At 43.0% G+C, this 18,245-nt stretch overlaps 1 protein-coding gene across 1 annotated transcript in view; it reads left to right on the top strand.

The window, feature by feature from the left end:
* LOC142591566 (glutathione hydrolase-like YwrD proenzyme) overlaps nucleotides 1-6,144 on the top strand; it is a 60,669-nt gene extending 54,525 nt beyond the window's left edge. The window contains exons 6-7 of the mRNA XM_075703878.1: nucleotides 1,998-2,092; nucleotides 5,904-6,144. Coding sequence (XP_075559993.1) covers nucleotides 1,998-2,092; nucleotides 5,904-6,144 — 336 coding nt within the window. The remainder of the gene's footprint in view (nucleotides 1-1,997; nucleotides 2,093-5,903) is intronic.
* Nucleotides 6,145-18,245: the final 12,101 nt, after the last annotated feature.

Raw genomic sequence — 18,245 nt, 5'->3', positions numbered from 1 at the left:
CCTGCCAGACAAATCTCCCTGCTCTACAGGCTATTCAAGCTCGGGCTCTCAGGGTTTGTCTTGGTTTGCCAAAATGCACATCGATAGCAGCGACTATTGCGATTGCTCGGGACCAACCTATACAAACACACATTGCGGTAGAAGTGTTGAGAGTGCACATTAGGCACGTTGCCCGTGCCTGTTCCCACCATCTGGCAACACTACCGTCAGAAAGGCCGCAGGCAGCATTTTGTACTACGATTTCGGAGAATTCCACCTGCCTCCCGTCAGGCTTCACCCCCGCAACTAAGCCATCGATTCCTCCATGGTGTTTGGCTCGACCCGCAGTGCACCTCACCGTACCAGGAATCAGGAAAAAATCTGAGCTGTCATCACCTGCTCTTAAACAACTAACTCTGCTCCTTTTGCACGAGAAGTACGCCGACCACGTACATATTTATACTGATGGATCGACAACTCTCCAGTGTTCCTCTGGAGCCGTGGTCTTCCCAGCGAAAGCCACCACCATCAGTTTCAAGACATGTCACCCAACGACACCGATGGCCGCGGAACTTGCAGCCCTTCGCGCTGCACTTCGTCTCGTCAGCCAAGAGCAACCTCGAAGGTGGTCAATATTCAGTGACTCGAAGGCTGCACTGCAATCTTTGCTATCGGCCCTGCGGCGCGGACCACACGAACAACTGGTATTTGAGATTAGAGAACTCATTCATACCTTAACTGAGAAAGGACACCACGTGACATTTCAGTGGCTTCCAAGTCACTGCGGAGTCATAGGGAATGAACACGCTGACAACGCTGCTCGGTCGGCTCTTCAAGGGGACGAAGAGGAGCCGATACCGTTATCAAGGACAGATACCGCTCGAAAACTTCGAATGATCAGCCGTGACATCACGTTCTCCTTGTGGAACGCTGGAAGTTTTCACGACTGCCGACTCCACAATCTTGACTACTCTCTACGCCTGTGTATTCCAGCTGGACTCTGCCGTCGCGAAGCTACCCTGCTTTGTCGACTATGGCTAGGGGTGGCTTTCACCAAGTCTTTCGCTTACCGAATTGGATGGGCCGACGACGCCACGTGTGAGGACTGTGGTAACGAGGAGACTTTTCAACACCTTCTTTGTGACTGTCCTCGATATAATTTACAGAGGCAATCACTCGCAACCGCGATAACGCGCTTTGACCAAAGACCTCTCACAGAGGAACTTATTTTACAATACCGCCATCACAAGCCATCGCAGCAGAGGGCGACGAGGGCACTGTTGCGGTTTTTGAGGGCGACAGGATTGGACAGGCGGCTGTAGCCTGAACAAATGTTGATAGTGTGGCAAGTGTCACTGTGCTGTGCAATGACAGTATTCGGTGCCGGTGACCGATGGTGACTGTGTGTCTAGGCTCTTTCCTTTCCTTATCTCTCCTTTGTTACCACTTTACCTCCCCCTCCCCTCTCTTCCCAGTGTAGGGTAGCCAACCGGATCTTTTTCTCTGGTTAACCTCCCTGCCTTTCCCCTTTCCTCTCTCTCTCTTGCATGCCAATATTTGAATTGAAACCAGTTTAAATAACTTATGTGTACTCACGCCTATGAAGACTGAAGGAAGCAACTAGTGCTTCCTGCTGACAATCATTGAATGCCACGGGTCTGAATCTTGGACATCGTCATAGAGATTGCCTATGGCAACCTTAACATACTTAAGACCAGCAAAGGATAGCAGGAGTGTGAACGCAGGATCTGTTTTGTTCGCGTCCCCACTTAATCTCCCGCAGTATCTCTACTTTTACTTCAAGGCAGCATTTATGTTTAGCTTTACTATTGTTCGATATAAGTGAGGTGCCACTGTTATGGCAAGAAACGTTCCTAAGTCACTGAAGAATCATTTAAGAAAATATTAACTATCCTTATAGAACTGATCCGCTGTTCAGTGTCGAGATATTTTGTTTGAGAAGTTATGCAATCACCTGCTACCATCTTTAAGAAAATGATCTCATTGTTCTCTTGCAGGTGCTCGTTAACATGGTCGAGCTTGGTCTAGACCCGCAACAGTCGCTATACAGACCACGCTTTCTAGTTGGGGGCGCCATGAGTGTGCACCCAGAGTAAGCATTTAGTTTAGACATCTTGTTTGTCGTAAAGCTAAAACGTCTTTTTTGCGAGAACATAACGCCTTACAGGCTGAACAACTTACAGGGTGAACACCTTACATACACCATACACCTTACGGGCTGAAGCTGCCACGGAAACACGGTTTTTCTATATACTTCGTCTTTCGAGAAAATAAAAGCAACACCCGCAAAGACTGTAATAAAAACACAAGACGATAACGTTTCGGGGTCTGCACTGGTCCCGTGTTCCCAATGACACCAAAGACAATGGCCGTTGTTGAAGTATGGGTGAGATAGCGCAGTGCACGTGCATAGATTTCAGGCAGATCACCGCGTGTCCTCTTCAAAGCCTGGCACGTCGTGCTGTATACGCAGTGATGCTAATAGTAATCGCGAAGGAAAAACGTTGTCCGTGGGGACAATGCACGCCATGTCTAAGTCTATGGAATGGCCTGTCTCATCATGGTGCTCAGATAATGCATCTGTATTCACATCTTTGGATACATAATTTGATTTCATGTCATCTATTGCACCTTTAGGGCCCGAAGCTAATACACATTGGGGGGGGGGGGGGGCGGGCGTACATCGAGTTTCTATATAGGATACAATTAAAAGCAACTGGTGACAAAATTAACAAAGGTGAAGCAAATCGAAGTAGCATACGGTAGTACTGAAACAAGGTAACAGCACGGTACGCTGGGTGTGTTTTGTCGGAGAGCCGGCGATCGGCTAGTTCGGGAAATTTTGCTCATTCTGAGTATGAAGCTAGGAAGCGTTGTACGCGAGGTTATTGTGCGCGAGAAGAACGAATTATTTATGGCCGATGTTCAGCCGCTTATGCATGAGTCGGGACCTGCGGGCTAATCTCGAGGATGATCTGAGTGTTGGGTTTAGGATTGCGTCCTTTGTACACGCCTTACCACAAAAGGAATGCAGCAGGCGAAGTCTAGCCATTATGCGACGTGATCAGGCTGTTTCACATGGCCCGATTTTCAGCCAGCGACAGAGCGAATTCTGTATCTCAGCCACCGCCGCGACTTTGTGGGCTCTCCGCGACTGCATTCCAAGAAGTTGGTCGCGCCGTCGCTGAGTCGCAGCGATCAGCGCGATGTGCGAGAGGCAATGTGTTACGAAACAAAGCAACGTCAAAATAGGCGCTTTCGTGTTTTACGGCGCGGTGGTAGCTCTGTGGAGCAATGTCGGGCGCCAGGTTTAGCTATGTTTTAATAGGGCATACCGACCAGCGTTTGTGGGTTGGGAGCTTCAAAAACATTTTTCTTTTCTTCCGCTTACACAATTCGTTTAAAAGGAGAAGTTGCACGCTATCCAGGTCGGGAGAAGGACGCCGCTTCAACATAAGGCACGTACCCACTCAATCGCCACCGTCGCCAGCGTCTTCACCGCTACAAATTGCGCCAGCTGCTTATGATGCAAACTTAATAGTAGCTTGTTCTTCTGTAAAAGCAAATACTCATCCAGGAAAGAAAGTTGCGGCTTCCATAGTAACAACGAAACTAAAGTGTACTAAACGGAACCACCCCACCGATGCGGCACAAGCCGCACGCTCATACTTGCGGTGTTGTGCAGCGGCTCACTCACCGTATCTGCAAGCTGTCGTAAAGTGTCAACACTTTTAAACGTTAAAAAACGCTGTACTTATTCTGTTATCATATAATAATAGGAAAATTTGAATATTTGACTAGTTTCCATGTTGTTTTCATTTAACGATGCAGGCATGGATACTTCGTGAGCAGGAGGCTACCTTGGGCATCGCTGCGACGGAAATCGCGCTGCCGCAAACGCATGTGAAAGCTTTCAGCGAAAATCGCTCTGCGGTGGGCGCGGCGGAACGATGTTTTGCCTTAATCGCGCCATGTGAAACAGCCTATTCAAAAGCTGTAAGGGAGGGAGTCTGTTTAACAGCGGTTGTACTGATGTACGCAGAATACAAAGATGTTATAAAACGTGCTGCACGGTTTCTTAGTGCTTTTATTTCATTGGCGAGATATGATTGTGGTTAATGCCATATCGATGACACGGGCTCGAACTGTGGTCGCACGTGCATAAAGAAGGCCACTTTCTTGAAATCAGTGAATGTGCACTTAAAATTGTGACATAGATATCCAAGTGGGAGATGCCTCATGGTATCTATATGCGATACCCATGATTGGTATGGCGCTAAATGCACTCCTTGGCACTTAAAGTTTTAGCTCAGCTGATAGGGGACGAAATAATGTGGAAAGGGTAGTTTATGAAAGGTGTTTGCACGAGAATGTTATCAATTTCCATTTCGACAAGTTTAACAGCATGAGCAATTGATTACATCATGCAGCGATATTATCTAAATCACGTTGCAGGGTAGTGATGTCTAAGTTATGTATAGGCTTCCAAATAACGCAACCATCGGCGAAAGGTCATGCTTTTCCGTTTATTTTAGCGGGAAGGTCGCTGATACAGATAAAAAATAATAGTGGTGATAAACCTGCACCTTGAGAAGCGTCTAATGTTGCGCTAACGAATTGAGAGTTACTGTTATTGGCAATGGCGAACTGAAATCGACATTTTAGAAAGTGTTTCAGCCAACGGATTAGTTTCTCAGTGATACCAAGGGAAGATAATTTAATCAGCAACTTATTATGAGGTTCTAGGTCGACTATTTTCGAAAAGTCCAGAAATATGGCATGTATCGCAAGTCGTTCATTCCCATAAAGCACTAAATTACGTGCTAATTCTGCCAGTTGAGTTTCGCGGGATCATTTCTTTCGCAAGCCCTGCTGTAGCAGGTAGAAGAAGCTAATCGATTCGACATAGGACATTAGGTTGGAAGCGATTATGTGTTGAAGCAGTTTGGATGTCATACCACTAAGAGAGATTGGTCTGTAATTGGTGCCACTTTCTGTGATTCCGGTTTTAACGATTTGGACAATTTTAGGTATTTTCCAATTTTTCCGAACGACCGAGATTTGCATGGATGGGTAAATATAAGGCACAAAATTTTACCATTTATTTTATAGGTTTCTTTAGTAGCCTATTGTTAATGTTGTCGCAGCCTGCTGATGACGGTATTTCAAGGCTGTCTATTAGTTTTGATATACCCTGCCGGTCTATCTGAGCATCAAGCATAGCTATGGAGTAGGAGTTCCAGGTCGTTCCAGGTCCAGGTCGAACTTAGGAGTGACAGTGAAGGCAGACGAGAAGTAATTATTATGGGCTGTTTTTCAATTGTGAGGTTTTGCTTTTAATTTCGTAAAAAGGGGGTTTGGTGGAAATAATACTCTAGAAGTTTTTAGGGTACGTACGCAGTATGGCGCGTAAATCAAAAGAGACAATATTGCTTTTGCTTCATCCAAATCTATGAGGCACTGTTTCGTCCACCGGCACTAAACACCCCATCATTTGGGCAGTTGTTTGTTTTAGCTGATCTGCAGAGGAGTTTTCTCCTGTTCAAGAGATTTTTAAGCATTTGTTAAACCAGGGCTTCTTTGATCGTTTTCACAAGGATTCCAGGTATATATTTGTTAAGTACTATCATAACGTTTCTGTTCTGCAGTGCGGTTTGCGTAGATCTTGTGCAGATTACCATGTGTATTTTTAACCACTTGGTGCATCTACTGAATACGCAGTCATACTAATGGCAATCGCGGCGACAATAGCCTGTGCGCAGCTATAACGGTCACTCAGTTCCAGTCTGTTTTACTTACTATTTTTAGCAACCATTACCCTAATAATTCTTCCCTAACATGCACGTGCAGTATTATGAGCATATTCGTTGTTCAAAACAATCAATGTTTCTCCTTTACCGCAGCTCTCCAGTGGTTTTGGAGCCGAGCTTTGCGCAGGAGGCGCAGATGACATTAAGACGCCGAGGGCACACACTTAGCATCAACCATGAGAATCTGCGCTATCACCACGCGGGCTACGCCAACATCCTGGCACGGGCAACACACTGGTGGTCCAAGGAACAAGCAAACCAGCAGCCAAATCCCGATGGTTTTATCTGGTGCGGAGCAGAGCCTCGCACCAACAGTGTTGCCCTTGGTTACTGACCAAGACCAAGAATACAACGGTGCAGAGGGCGGCAGTGGTAACACATTATCGCTTAAGAAAGTTAGCCAATTAAATATAATCTGATATGATAGTGGATAGCATGCAATAAATATTAAGGGAAAGTCAGGCGCAACCCTTCTAAAGATGACTGTGGACGTTTCAACGCAATAAGCATTCAAGTAATGTAGCGACAAAACCTATATACTTCCATTTAAACTTTTATTGGCGATTCTGAGATTTTCCTTCACTCACCGCAATTAGCTGAATTTGTTATGATACGCGCTTGCCAGAGTCTCGCAGTACCATGAAGGCCTGATGCTGAGCTACTGACGAGAATAGGATGACGTAGAAGGAATTACCTCGACAGAACGACTAAGGCAGTATGACGGCAACAGCATATCGATATTGACATGACGATTGTGAAACGATCTCATGAAGCGGATAACAGCGGGATGACGACGGCATCGACCAAGGATACAGCGGCTGCTGTATGACGATTATGGCATGATTACGATGGCATGACGAAAGTTTTGTGACGAAATAGAAATGACGATGATGGCACGACCATGACGGCATCACGGTCAGTGGCCCGAGATTGTAGAATGCTTGCGTCACTATATGCACATGAGAGGCTCTTTAGATCAATATAAGATAGACTCAAATGCATCAAGCAGGCAAAGAATGCTAACAGCAATAAAATAATAAAATACCATTGCTGCGACACCAGGGCGCAGAAAACACATTTGTAAGAGAACTATCTATGCATAAAAACTACTAAAATAAAAAGAAATCTAGCAGTTCTTATCTCACTATGATTGTCAATAGTATTGCGATAAGCATTTCATCAAGATAGCCACACACCTCATTACACGATGACGACGTAAAGACAACAAAGACATAACAGTAAGAGAACGATTGCAGGAAGACGAGTGTATCACGACGATGGCGTGGTGTCGACCGTATGACGACAGCTGTAGGCAATCTCATGACGAGATTTAGATGACGAAAATTCAATGGTGCCGATGGATCAACATTGACGGAATCCCAAAGGCAGTATGACAATGAACGCATATTGACTGTATGACGGCGTCAGCGTGAAGACAAGGCAATGCGAGGAATCGGTTGTGCAAGCTGCACTTGACGACCATGCAGACCACGATGTGATGACGATTCACCATGAGCCCATAACAATTGAACCAAGCCATTAGACGACTTCGTCCACTGCATCAGAGCAAAAGGAGGACGAAGACGGTATAATGAGACACGGATGAGCGACTATGAGGGAACGACAAAGGCAGCGTCATGGCCATGAGCGCATACCTAGTGACCCCAAGCTAGTAGGCAACTTTAGTCACTGGGGGGGGTGGCGTAAAGGCTAGTCATATAGATAGCTGGATAGGCAAATAGATAGATAGATAGATAGATAGATAGATAGATAGATAGATAGATAGATAGATAGATAGATAGATAGATAGATAGATAGATAGATAGATAGATAGATAGATAGATAGATAGATAGGCTTATCATGCCTAAAGTAGACAAAGAAGTATTCAAAGACAATCACGCTCTGAGTGCGTGCTCGATTTATTGTCCCTGCATTGTAGGTATTTAGAATAATCTGTAACGTAATTCAGAAAAACAAACACTGTCTGAGAGCATGCATACTTTCTAGTCCATCACTGCATGATCGTTTGTTTCGTCTAATGATATGTTCACAGAGGCTCCTTGACAATGTTCATCCTACTAGGAATATGATCCTTGTCTGCATTATAACTGATCTATGCACAATAACGCGGTTGCCTAATACAAGTGATCAGAAGAATGCAACATATGATATACATTTACCGATAAATTAAAGGTATTTGTTGCTGCAGCATCATATGTCCTATCGCTACCGTGTTTGAAAGTTTAAGCTCCTTAGCGTAGCCATGATGCTGAAACGGTTGGGTCAGTGTTGGCAGATGATGATCACCATGGAAAAAATTCGAAGGGGAGCCCATGTAGTGTCGGCGCATGTAAACACAAGTGCAACATTTTTCGTAGGACAACGAGGGCGTTTGGTTTGGAATTGTGTAGCGGTGAATATTTTTACGTTTCTCTAGGCCAGGTTAACCCCACCACAAGAAGCCACCACGGACATTGTTCTGCTGAATAAAATAGTAAATTTATTATGTGATTTAAAGATTGACGTTTTAAAAGTAGGGATAGTGTGGCGAGAAAGCTCTATCAGAAAGTTCGAAAATGTGCGATACGGTTTCCGTATCTCTCTCTCAAATATTTATTAAACTTATTTGCCAACTTATGATTGTTAATGACAGGCAAGCCTCGCCCCTGTGCTGGTAATTGAGTGGTGCCGATGCCAAAGGTTATTCCTTAATGGGTTGAACTAATTGTGGCGAAGAAATTCGTCGTTCAAGGGATTTCTCAGGCGTTGTGAAGCGAAATATTTTGAAGCGATTTCAAAATATGAACCTCAAAAGCACTAGTATCAAAAGCTAGAAAACGTCCGGTACGTTAAAAGTGGGTCTATAAAACTCCAGAACTTGAAGTGCTTGTTAATAAAACGCGGGCAGGGAGCTTTAAAAAATTTAGAACGTCAGTACAATCGGCAACAAAGGGTCCCGTGTATACGATCACTAACTTATCGTCCAAGAAAATCTACCAGCCATATTTTATTGATTTTGGTACCCAAAGACATTTTCATATTGTAATTGCATTGTGAAGGTTTTATGAATTGGTATGGTCACACGGTCATATTGAATATTGTACGTTCGTTTTGTTCATCCAGTACGCTGGTCCTTTGGGAGTGAAACACGAAAGCTTTGATAGATCTTGAAACATAGTTTCGAACTTGAAACATAATGGGTTGGTTTGGATGGTCAATGTAAACTTTGCATGAGCACGCGACTCCCTAATGGCAAAATTTGCATCTTACTGACCATCACTTGTTGTGTGGTGAGAGTTTTTACTAATCAAGGGTCAATAGGGAACCCATTTGCTGTTGTTACCTCTAAGGTGCACAATGCTAGTTTACTAATTCATAGTGACTTGTACGTGATATTGCACGCTCGACAGAGGCGTACAAGAGCAGAGCATTCATAAATTGTTTTAATGGTGTTTAAACGTTCAAGATAACAATGGTTTCTCTTGTGTCGATATTTGATTTTGCGTATTATAATGCTGTTGCAAAATTGTCTCGGTCATATTTTTGTTAGAAGATTGTGACCGATTATGAGAAGGGGGCCCTCCCATGGCTCTAGAATGCGGCGCGAGATATATTTATGCCGTAGTTTATATCGCCTACTGGGGCTACATACATCGTCTTTGTCACTTTCTATTTCTTCCCACTTTGTAATTTGCCATAATATTGTGCAGGAAAGATACATGTTTGTCTCAATCGCAATAAAGTATTTAAACTATTTTCATAAAATAAATCGACTCTCACATTGTTCAATATTTGCTGAAGGAAAACAAAAGAGCAATGTAATTATTGTCAGTGGCCAGAAAAGAACTGGAAGAAGAAGAAAAAAACAATGTTGATATAGTCGTTCGCGCCTGCTGGCATGGAACTGCCTGTGAATTTTTTTTTGGTCAGCAAAACCATTTTGTCAGAGTATCAGTAAAAAACGATGATGCATGCTTTCCCAAGTAACGCAATATATTGCATTAACGTTGCCTGGATGTGCGCAAATCTCGACACATAACGTTGGGCACATGGAGCTAATGTCTTCTTTTTTGATCACCAGGCAACTTCATGGCGCAAACTTATGGTAGTGTTGAGCTGCATACTGACTACGTTGACATAACATCAGTGCAACGTCTTGGCGACGTAACCTGGATGTTGCCTAATTTACCTTCAACTTTCAAGCAACATATGTTTTGTGACATTTAAGCAAGACTCAAATTACACTGCGAATATTTGTAGCAAAACATAACAGCAGTGCTGTCAGCGTGACACACAATCTTAAAAAAGTTCACACACTTGGGGTGGTATCTTGTCCCACAACACTAATCATCATCTGCTTTGCTTGCGTTTTCATTCCTGAAAATTCAGTGCTCGCTATTTTCCTGTCGAGAATGCTTTGTCACGCTGATAACGCACATACTGTTCGCGACTTGAAAGCACCGAGCTCGCAGTGTTAAAGAAAGGAAATGCGGGCAAGACAGACGACGATTATTGTTGTTTCACAAGATACAACTAAAAGATTGTAAACATTTTTAAGACTACAACTGACGGCACTGCGAACCCTTAATTTTATATTTGCTTTACAGTTTAAGCGTTGCACTAGTTTTCACTTTGCCACTTCATGTTACATATGCAGGAAAATGTGAAACAATAATTGGTTAAAACCAGCATTCTTTTGCGTATATTTCTTGTGTAGCTTCCATCTTCATGGAGAGCTGATGTATATTTTACTATGTAGTACGAACTCGCCCTAATCCAGTATATATTGTTTCAGGTGTTGGTTTGCCTGATTATTGCCTTGCTGTTGTCCATAACACAGCATATAGAAGCTGACTGCAATCACAAGTGCTTAATGCAAAGGCTACATAGGGGTTCATAGCAACACTTTTTATTATCGCTACAACAACAAGACAGCATCATGCACATCCACGGCACAGAGGTTCTCGTATACAGGTAACAAAAGTTGTAATTTTCTCATAGCAGGTAAAGTCTCAACTTGAAACAATGTTCATTTTCGTTGAAGTGACCATTTAGCCTTCGGCTACAAAAAAATTATTTCTATCCTTCTTACCTACTGCTATAAAATATCACGTGTCCGTAGTTGCATGTGCTGAAAAGAAAGTGCATGATAGCTAACGTCAGCTGATAATAACAAACGCCAGTATGTAGGAATATGTCGTGCAGGAGGAACTCGTTGTGGTTGAATGTGTACGCATGGATATGCTTTGGTCTAACGTAAATAACAGTGAATGTGCCCTAGCCAAAGCTAGTTGTAATGTCCGACCATGAATTTATTTAACGTCTGTTAACGTCATACTGCCAAATATTGACACTTAGATAACTGTGCCATTTTTTTAGAAAAAAAACATTGCGAACAACACTGATAACACACTTAAACAAATAATTTTTTTATTAAACATCGAGGTTTTGTGTTGCATATTAATACACTCTACTAACAGATTCAATCACAACATACGTTACCTTCCCGTTTATGTCAAACTCGAGATTTCTTGTTTTTGTCAAGTTCTCTTACTTCAATGGCAGAGCATAATTCATACTTCTTAATAACAGCACAAATACTATCTTACTTCACTTTGTAATGTGGAGAAAGGCGCCACAGCATGACTGAGGTTGGATACTATGTCCTCCCAAGCATTCGATTGGTCTTTTTGCCTCAGCTCGCTGACATGGCAGCAAGTCTGTGACAGATAGAGAGATAAAAGGAAAGCAGAGCTGTTAACTAGTCAAGAGCCCACTTGGCTACCCAGCGCTGGGGGAAGGGACAAGGGGCACAGAAAGAAGTGATAGAAAGTGAGAGATGGGAGTAGAGATACGTGCATGAACAGCACTACAGAGTGAAAGCCAGAAAGCACGAAGGCTCAGAACGCACAAAGGTGCCTTTTTTGCCTCATGAGCCGATGATCAGTTGGGCGGTTTTCAAGTATTGTCTCTTCACTCAGACGATCATCTATTTTCCTTAATGCGTTAATCATAGATTGTCTGTGCTTCAGCAAGTCTGAACTAGTCAACACAGCACAGCGAGTAGAGTAACAGGAAGTCATCGAAGCACTGACCGCCAGCCTTCACATTCGCAGAGGATGGCCAGCAGCACACATGCCTCCTGCGATAGCTTCACTAGTATGCGGAGGCGTCACTGGTTTGCAAGTGAATACGGTAACCTACAGAGACCTGACCAATTGCATGCAACTATGTAGTGCTTAAGAAAAACTGAAGTAAGCCCCGTTTACTTTAAAACAGGCTATAAAATGGCTTACAAAGCACTTGACCTTCGCATAACTGGGAAACATAAAAGCTAGTGACCTCACGCTGGAGAATGATGCATAAATCATGAAAGGTTCATTCTACGCCGACTGTCCCAACCGTGGCTCGCTCGACCAATATACATTTCTTTCAAAAAATGACAAAATAATTATTTGAACAGTATTTTCTGAAATTATTTTCAGTAGTAAAAACTTTTTGTCCTTGTGAGGGACAATTGAATTTCACAAAACGAATATCAGTTGTGAAAAGAATTTTGACAAAAATGAACCGTTTCGCACATTCTTTGAAACTGCGTTTTTCCGTTGTTTGACTATTGTGCTCTCATTATAGAACAGTTTCACAAAGTACTTCCATATTCTTGAACCCATAACACCGAATTAAGAAGCCCCAAATTATAGCGATATTGGGAAATTTTTCACAAAAGGTCATGGAAGACAACCTGGAATTAGTTTTATCATCATCATCATCATCATCAGCCTAGTTACGCCCACTGCAGGGCAAAGGCCTCTCCCATACTTCTCCAACTACCCCGGTCATGTACTAATTGTGGCCATGTTCTCCCTGCAAACATCTTGATTTCATCCGCCCACCTAACTTTCTGCCGCCCCCTGCTACGCTTCCCTTCCCTTGGAATCCAGTCCGTAACCCTTAATGACCATCGGTTGTCTTCCCTCCTCATTACATGTCCTGCCCATGCCCATTTCTTTTTCTTGATTTAAACTAAGATGTCGTTTACCCGCGTTTGTTGCCTCACCCAATCTGCTCTTTTCTTATCCCTTAACGTTACACCCATCATTCTTCTTTCCATAGCTCGTTGCGTCGACCTCAATTTCAGCAGAACCCTTTTCGTAAGCCTCCAGGTTTCTGCCCCATATGTGAGTACTGGTAACACACAGCTGTTATACACTTTCCTTTTGAGGGATAGTGGCAACCTGCTGTTCATGATTTGAGAATGCCTGCCAAATGCACCCCAGCCCATTCTTATTCTTCTGGTTATTTCAGTCTCATGATTCGGATCCGTGGTCACTACCTGCCCTAAGTAGATGTATTCCCTTACCACTTCCAGTGCTTCGCTACCTATCGTAAACTGCTGTTCTCTTCCGAGACTGTTAAACAATACTTTAGTTTTCTGCAAATTAATTTTCAGACCCACCCTTCTGCTTTGCCTCTCTAGGTCAGTGAGCATGCATTGCAATTGGTCTCCTGAATTACTAAGCAAGGCAATATCATCAGCGAATCGCAAGTTGCTAAGGTATTCTCCATCAACTTTTATCCCCTATTCTTCCCACTCCAGGCCTCTGAATACCTCCTGTAAACATGCTGTGAATAGCATTGGAGATATCGTATCTCCCTGTCTGACGCCTTTCTTTATATGGATTTTGTTACTTTCTTTGTGGAGGACTACGGTGGCTGTGGAGCTGCTATAGATATCTTCCAGTATTTCTACATATGGCTCATCTACACCCTGATTCCGTAATGCCTCCATGACTGCTGAGGTTTCGACTGAATCAAACGCTTTCTCGTAATCAATGAAAGCTATATATAAGAGTTGGTTATATTCTGCACATTTCTCTATCACTTGATTGACAGTGTGAATATGGTCTATTGTTGAGTAGCCTTTACGGAATCATGCCTGGTCCTTTGGTTGACAGAAGTCTAAGGTGTTCCTGATTCTATTTGCGATTACCTTAGTAAATACTTTGTAGGCAACGGACAGTAAGCTGATCGGTCTATAATTTTTCAAGTCTTTGGTGTCCCCTTTCTTATGGATTAGGATTATGTTAGCGTTCTTCCAAGATTCCGGTACGCTCGAGGTTATGAGGCATTGCGTATAGAGGGTGGCCAGTTTCTGTAGAACAATCTGACCACCATCCTTCAACAAATCTGCTGTTACCTGATCCTCCCCAGCTGCCTTCCCCCTTTGCATAGCTCCTAAGGCTTTCTTTACTTCTTCTGGCGTTACCTGTGGGATTTCGAATTCCTCTAGGCTATTCTCTCTTCCACTATCGTCGTGGGTACCACTGGTACTGTATACATCTCTATAGAACTCCTCAGCCACTTGAACTATCTCATCCATATTGGTAACGATAGTGCCGGCTTTGTCTCTTAACGCACACGTCTGATTCTTGCCTATTCCTAGTTTCTTCTTCACTGTTTTTAGGCTTCCTCCGTTCCTGAGAGCCTGTTCAATTCTATCCATATTATAGTTTCTGATGTCCGCTGTCTTACGCTTGTTGATTAACTTAGAAAGTTCTGCCAGTTCTATTCTAGCTGTAGGGTTAGAGGCTTTCATACATTGGCGTTTCTTGATCAGATCTTTCGTCTCCTGCGATAGCTTACTGGTTTCCTGTATAACGGCGTTACCACCGACGTCTATTGCGCACTCCTTAATGATGCCCATGAGATTGTCGTGCATTGCTGCAACACTAAGGTGCTCTTCCTGAGTTAAAGCCGAGTACCTGTTCTGTAGCTTGTTCCGGAATTCCTCTAGTTTCCCTCTTACCGCTAACTCATTGATTGGCTTCTTGTGTACCAGTTTCTTCCGTTCCCTCCTCAAGTCTAGGCTAATTCGAGTTCTTACCATTCTATGGTCACTGCAGCGTACCTTGCCGAGCACGTCTACATCTGGTATGATGCCAGGGTTCGCGCAGAGTATGAAGTCGATTTCATTTCTAGTCTCACCATTCGGGCTCCTCCACGTCCACTTTCGACTAACCCGCTTGCGGAAAAAGGTGTTCATTATCCGCATATTATTCTGTTCTGCAAACTCTACTAATAATTCTCCTCTGCTATTCCTAGAGCCTATGCCATATTCCCCCACTGACTTGTCTCCAGCCTGCTTCTTGCCTACCCTGGCATTGAAGTCGCGCATCAGTATAGTGTATTTTGTTTTGACTTTACCCATCGCCGATTCCACGTCTTCATAAAAGCTTTCGACTTCCTGGTCATCATGACTGCATGTAGGGGCATAGACTTGTACCACCCTCAATTTGTACCTCTTATTAAGCTTCACAACAAGACCTGCCACCCTCTCGTTAATGCTGTAGAATTCCTGTATGTTACCAGCTATTTCCTTATTAATGAGGAATTCGACTCCTAGTTCTCGTCTCTCTGCTAAGCCCCGGTAACACAGTAGATGCCCGCTTTTTAGCACTGTATATGCTTCTTTTGTCCTCCTAACCTCACTGAGCCCTATTATATCCCATTTACTACCCTCTAATTCCTCCAATAACACTGCTAGACTCGCCTCGCTAGATAGCGTTCTAACGTTAAACGTTGCCAGGGTTAGATTCCAATGGCGGCCTGTCCGGAGCCAGGTATTCTTAGCACCCTCTGCTGCGTCACAGATCTGACCGCCGCCGTGGTCAGTTGCTTCGCGGCTGCTGGAGACTGAGGGCCGGGGTTTGATTGTTGTATTCATATAGGAGGTTGTGGCCCAGTACTGCACCAGGGTGGCCAATCCTGCTCTGGTGAGAGAGTTTACAGTTTTATAGTCTGTCCCTAAGACATATTATCTTCTAAAATTTTACTTTTGCTGGTGTTCTGCATACACGCACCAACATAAAAGCCTGGCTTTGCCAAAAATGCTATTTAGCCAAAGTTTAGACCTTGCTAACATACTAAGGTGGTCCCTGAAGAAATACGCAAGAAAAATAGATATGAGCGAGAAATATAATAACTTTTCCCATAGAAATTTTTAACTTGTACTGTCACTCTTAAAAAAGGTAGTCTCATTTGACTCTTTTCGAGGTTTATCTGCTCGTCGCACATATGATGACCTTTGGATGGTAACCCTCTTGGAACTACAGTACCGGCGACTCCCTCACAGTACCGGTGACTCTCCCGCACAGAACTACTGAGGTGTATGTATTACTCCCAAAGCAGGAGTTGATGCGACTATTTTAGTGGTCCATGCAAGTACCCCTTGGTAGTCAGCGGAACCCCTTTCATATGGCAACAATGACCCTTCGTAGGGTAGTCATCTGAAGACTAACAATGGTGGCGTACGTGATGACCATCGCAAGAATTCGTGAAACTACCTCCTGGTACTTAACCAGACCCTTTGCAGCAACTGCAGTGACCTCTGCCTGGGTAGTCAATAGACTCACGCTAAGATGGAAGCTCACAACATAACAGATTTTAGTTTGGATGTGCAACAAACGGCTAGTTATTCAGCCACCATTATAAGTTATGATAAACTGCAATATTATAAACAACTAGAAGAACACTGAGCACATACCACAACAGTGAGTAAAACACCAAAAGCAGAAGTTTTACTGCTATCATGGTGTTTACCTCTAGTGCATCAATGCACTATACCTGGCAATAACAGAAGACAGCAGTCTGATTTGCTTAATTGGAATCAATGGCCAATCTTGACAAACACTACGCTTCAGTTTACAAGGCATACTAAACAGCTGCAATATTTCCCAGCTTATCAGGTAATGTAGGATTTCAGGCTTTTGAACGATGATTTAATTCTTTGCCACGACAAAGGGCTCATTTATTTCAATATGCCATGGAGGCATACGTGGACAGAATAAATAAATTTCTATATTAATATTAAACGACAAATTTACAATCTCACCAAATCAAAGAAATCATACAGCATCGATGTGAATGGAAGAAAAGAAATATGCCCAAAGCCCAGATAAATGCAAAACAGGGCACGGTAAATAGCGCCAGTTCAATTTTCCCGTACTGCCAGCATAATAAGTACATCTCATAATGTTTCAAAAGTGCAACTTCTTGGCCATCCTTTCATCCAATTTGCAAAAACGACTGTTGTCTCACCTCCTAATTGTTTCCACTAGCACTGCCTCTATGTTTGCCTCAAATTCTGCCTGCTCCGGTTAAGATCTGAGAGAACAGCCCTACTGTTGAAACTTTGTAAAAATTTCATTGAATAAAATGTGCACACATCACAGTAACCTTCAGCAAGAGCACATATAGTTATTACAAGGAACACTTAGTTCTTATAAGCAGAGCATTCAGCTTAAAGCAGGACAGGAAGAGATGAGCCTGAGAATAGCTACACTGCATCCGTTGATGTTCTCTTAGAACGAATCACAAGTGGCCTTGCCATCAGGGTATATCGCAAGCCCACACATGTGGATAAACAGCAGGCAGAACACACTTAAATTAGTATAAGTATGTATGTATAAGTTTATTTTCCAGGTTCAACTGGAGGTTTTCCTCGCTAAAAGCTGCCTGCCTAGCTTGACTGCGTCCACACAACCCCTACAAGCAATAGCACACGAGTGGTACGGGAAATCTTCAACAGACACACATAGACCGATCACATTCAATAAAGAGGAACATGGACCATTTATGCATAGAGAGTCTAATAATCTTTGAACAAAATTTGAACAATAACATCGAAACGCAGAAATGGTCGTACATATGTTCAGAAATAATAATAGTAATAACCAAGGGAACATGACGCACCTACTAGCGAAGACATAAAATCACATTTCAACAAAATATTTCTGCAGCTAAGCTTTGGTATATCCTTTTGTATGTTTATACGTGTTTAGAACATGGGGAAGGTTATAGGACAACATTTGTAATTAATAATTCGCGCGAAAACATTCTATATTTCATGTGTTAATAGTTCTTCTGTGTATGTTAGCACGACGGATGTCAAGAGAAGCCAGAGTAGAATAATATATGGCAGTGGATGCCGTGAAAAAATAAAATGTTGTAACTTAAAGTTATACAAATGATTGACGCGGAAAATGTTATGTGCTTGAAAAGCATACTTGGAGGTAGTTGTATTATCAACATTCGCGATTATTCGAACAATTTTCTTTTGTAATACGAGAAGTTTATTTATGTTTGTTTTGGTCAATATGGCCCATAACTAAACTGCAGTAGTTAAGGTGAGAATGTACATGGCTTCACTTTGCTGTCTCCCAATAATGGGGCTCACTGCTGTGAACTTATAGGATAATGCCCTCCAATGTCACATTTTCACATTAATGTGCAGAATGTTTCTATTATACATGAATCAAATGCAAGCTGTAATTCTATGGGGGAATAGCACTGAGCTAGTGCCTACTAAGCAATATGCGTAAGTGTGAATGACAGCATCATTAACAGGACTACGCTGCTGCTTTGCAAGTAGTCAC

Source organism: Dermacentor variabilis, chromosome 8 (genome assembly GCF_050947875.1).
Source record: "Dermacentor variabilis isolate Ectoservices chromosome 8, ASM5094787v1, whole genome shotgun sequence".
Taxonomy (NCBI): Eukaryota; Metazoa; Arthropoda; class Arachnida; order Ixodida; family Ixodidae; genus Dermacentor; species Dermacentor variabilis.
This window is presented reverse-complemented; position numbering and strand designations above follow the sequence as displayed.